The following is a 3921-nucleotide window of genomic DNA, read 5'->3' as shown; positions in this document are numbered from 1 at the left end:
TGGGTCCAACCGAGCTTTGGATGTGACTCATTCTTTGGTTGATACCTTGATATGATATCTCCATATGGATGGACGATGCGAATACAGTAAATACATCATGGTGGGGCCATGGAAGTTGGTGACGTCAATATAGTAGCGATCCCGATACGGCACATGGATTGGACCTCAGGCCTATCATGCCTACATGAGCTTTATTTTATACGCGTATGGACTAACCAAAGTTCCAGGCGCGGATAATGGCATTTTAGTAAGCTAAAACAAGCTAGATGGACGGTGTAGATTAATCAGCCTTACAACCACAGCTGCAAATATAATAGCCAGTTACTTTAAAACAAGACCGTTCATCAAACTGCACGTGGAAGGGGACACGTAATCTTAAGTTACTAGTTTGTTATTTTTCTACATATAACTGATGCTCACCGTCCATCATTCAATCTTAGTGTTGGTTGTTTTGTTGCTGGACACACGTCTTCAGCTCCTCGATCAGACGGGTCAGGTCATTGTAAGACGATCCACCTACATCCACAACGCCCTTGGCGATTTTCCCAAGCTCTTTCGCTCGCTTTCTCATTCCATCAGCTTCTTCTCCTCCGTCCATCACACGCCTTATAGCCTTCTCTATGTCCTCCCTCTTCACAAATGGCCACTCCTTTTGCATCCACCCAACCCATTCCATAACCCCTATGCCAGCCCCGATTTTCAACACGTCCGTTATCAACTTCTCATTCCAGAACTGCTCCGCGAAGGAAGGCCACGTGATCATCGGTAGGCCTGCATGCACCCCCTCCTGCACCGAATTCCAACCGCAGTGCGTCACGAACGCTCCAATGGATGGATGATTGAGTATGACGACTTGTGGGGCCCACCCTCTTATTATTAGGCCTTTCCCCTTCATCCTCTCCTCAAATCCGATCGGCAACCATGCTTCATCTGATGATGATGAATCATGGCGTTTCACCACCCAAATGAATGGGTGGCCGGATGCTTCCAGTGCAAATGCTGTCTCGAGCAGCTGTTGGTCGGAGTGGATGACGACACTCCCAAAAGAAACATAGATAACCGAGCTCACCTTCATGGAGTCGAGCCATCTGAGACATTAGTCTTCGTCAATGCAAGCCTTTTTTATTCTCTCAGACTTGTCTAGGATGTCTTGATTGCAGAAAGAAACTGGGCCGATAGTCCATGCCTTCCTACCCGACTCTCTATAGTAGTCCACGTAAGCTGGCTCCACTTCATAGAAAGTGTTGACAAGGATGCCGTAGCTCATATCGTTAGCTCTGTCGATACGATCTATGAAATCGGTGAAACCACTTCGGACTCTTAAAAAGTCAGGCAATTGAGACCTTGTCATCTCAATTCGATGTGGGAGACCAGTCACAACAAATTTCTCAAAGTCATTATCAACATTGTCGTGGGGTCTGTAACGTCTTACGCATTCCCAAGCAACAATGGAGAAGAAGCTGCTCACACCGAAACCAAGCCTCGGTATGCCGTGCTTGCGAGCAATGTCAACTGTCCATGGCAAGCACATGTCAGAGACGATGCAGCTTGGGCGGTGTTCTTCGATGAGTCGCTCTACTGGGGTCTGGATCATGCCGATGGCTTTCCAGAAACCCGGGGGCATGGCTGGGGAGGTGACGTGGTCGGTATTTTCGCAGCCGTCTGGTAAGCCAGCCTCAGAACAAGGGAAATGGACGAAATGGAGCTTGATAAAGTGGCGGGTGCGAGCAGCACGGTCGATGGTCTTTTGAAAATACGAGGCGTTGGCGGGGGTGGTGATTACTGAAACAGTCACGCCACGTTCCGCGAAGGCTCGAGCAGTCTCCATCATGGGAATCATGTGGCCATGGGCCAAGAAAGGGATGAATAACACATGAAGATCTTTTGATTCCATGGTGCAGAGATTGAGAGAGAGAGGTGTTTCTCTTTAGTTCCCCCATGGAATCACTTTATAGAGCCAATTGAAAACCGAGGGTTGGAGTGGATTTGCCACAAGATAATCTCCCCGTGCCTTCGACGAAGACGATCCACACGTCATAATTATCTCGGTGGCCCCCACGCACTGTCGAGCAACTCGTGACCCAAGACGTCCACGTGTCACAAATTTCACGGTGCCTCGCACCTACGGTCGGGACGCGGATTTCCTGCGAAAGCCTTTCGCAGGAAGTTCCTGCGCAAGATTTTGCGTGGGGCCCACTACGATGTTTGTGAGAAAGCCACTCCGTCCATCCGTTTTTTGACTTCATTTCAAGACATGCGGCCAAAAATGAGGAGGATCAGAGACTCAATTGGGCCACACGAGAGGAAACTGTGGGGATTTAGTGACCACCGTTGAAGCATTTATATGGCCACAAAAGTTTTGTATCTGTTTAATTTCTTGGCTTTTTCACTTCATCTCAGTGAAAATGACCTTATAAACGGTTTGGATGGAATATAAACATCAAGGTGGATCCTAGGAAAGTTTCAACGGTAGGAATTCCTTTCCACACTGTTTCATTTAGTATGGCCCACTTGAGTTTTGGATCCTAATTATTTTCGGTCTCATGCCCTAAAATGAGTTCAAAAAACGGATGGACGGGTTGGATTTCTAAAAAACATCACAGTGAGTCCCATCCAGAATCCTTGCGCAGGAACTTCATGCGAAAGGCTTTCGCAGGAAATCCGCGTCCCTACGGTCGAGCAACCCGTTATCTCGAGTTCGGCACTGGTCGGTACTCGTGGAAGCTCCGTGGGCAATCGTCATGCATGCGTTTTCACGATCCATCCATTTGCCAGCTCATGCTAGCTCATGGTAGGGCATCATCTAAAAAATGACAGTTCTAAACTCCAGTGGACCACGCCACAGATAACAGTGGGGATCAAATGCTTACCATTGAGAACTTGTGAGCCACATAAGTTTTGAATAAGCTAATTTTTATCTTCTGTTCGTCTATATGTCTGTGTGATCCTGTGAATAGGTTGGATGGAAAATAAATATCATAGTGGTGGGCCCTAGGAAATTTTCAACATGGGTGTTCAATCCCCTGCTTACTATGATGTGGTCCAGCTGAACTTTAACTCCGAGGTATCTTTTTAGTTCATACTTTAAAATGAGCTCAGCTTTTTCAAGATTGGCCCATCGAGTAACGTTGATTGCGATGTAAACAAACCCTAACCATACATGGGGCCACCTTATTAATTTTGAGAAATTCACCTTCCATATGTTTGTAAGAACTCTATTTAGTGGGCCTTACTGATCAATGGTCTGGATTATCATTCAGTTGGACTGGATGATTGAGTAGACCAGTGGGCCCCACTTCAGGTGATTCACTGCGCAACTCTGATTGCGCGGCAGTGCGTATTAGGGCTGGAATGCTATAGCTGTTTACGCAGACAGTAATTTGAGTCGAATTAGGACACAACAATGTGGAGCGTGTGAGAGGGAGTTTTGATGGGTTTCAAACTCCCCCTTTATAGTCTCTATAAAAGAGAGTTGTGTCCCCGATCCTACATCACGACAGAATTCAAGTCTCATCTTATAAATTGCAGAAAGGGTGTGAAGAAAGGAAGATCCTAAGCTCTGTAGAAATTCTGATATTCTTATCCAGCTTCCATGACAGCATCTCATCTAGATACGCTATCTAAAACCCTGATCACCATGTCTCATGCATAGATAGATCTGTGGGCCTATTCCGCATATAGATTAAGTCTCACAATTGGTATCAAAGACAATGTGTGCATAGGCATAGATGATCAGATTCATCAATTCCATATTGATCCTCCAGGGATTCAAATTCATGAATCAGAGTTTCGAATTCCCTAATCAGGCAAATTGGGATTTCGAATTTCAAATAAGTATTAGGGATTTCATATCTGAATCCCCAAATCAAAATTAGGGATTTCATATTTGAATCCCCAAATTATGTAATTAGGGATTATGGA

At 45.8% G+C, this 3921-nt stretch overlaps 2 protein-coding genes across 2 annotated transcripts; both read right to left on the bottom strand.

Annotated features, from left to right (window-relative positions):
* Positions 1 to 214: 214 nt before the first annotated feature.
* Positions 215 to 1949, bottom strand: LOC131229070 (scopoletin glucosyltransferase-like). Its single transcript, XM_058224931.1, has one exon. The coding sequence runs from the start codon at positions 1892 to 1894 to the stop codon at positions 1097 to 1099; it is 798 nt and encodes a 265-aa protein (XP_058080914.1). The 5' UTR covers positions 1895 to 1949; the 3' UTR covers positions 215 to 1096.
* On the bottom strand, positions 437 to 1075 carry LOC131228833 (UDP-glycosyltransferase 73B4-like). Its single transcript, XM_058224687.1, has one exon. The coding sequence runs from the start codon at positions 1073 to 1075 to the stop codon at positions 437 to 439; it is 639 nt and encodes a 212-aa protein (XP_058080670.1).
* Positions 1950 to 3921: the final 1972 nt, after the last annotated feature.

The sequence above is a fragment of the Magnolia sinica genome, chromosome 16 (assembly GCF_029962835.1).
Source record: "Magnolia sinica isolate HGM2019 chromosome 16, MsV1, whole genome shotgun sequence".
In the NCBI taxonomy this organism is placed as follows: domain Eukaryota; kingdom Viridiplantae; phylum Streptophyta; class Magnoliopsida; order Magnoliales; family Magnoliaceae; genus Magnolia; species Magnolia sinica.
Note: the sequence above shows the minus strand (reverse complement) of the source record. Positions and strands in the feature narration are given on the sequence as shown.

Bases quoted from the DNA above. Each gene is read 5' to 3' on its own strand.
- LOC131229070 (XM_058224931.1), bottom strand. From the start codon at position 1,894: ATGGAATCAAAAGATCTTCATGTGTTATTCATCCCTTTCTTGGCCCAT.
- LOC131228833 (XM_058224687.1), bottom strand. From the start codon at position 1,075: ATGAAGGTGAGCTCGGTTATCTATGTTTCTTTTGGGAGTGTCGTCATC.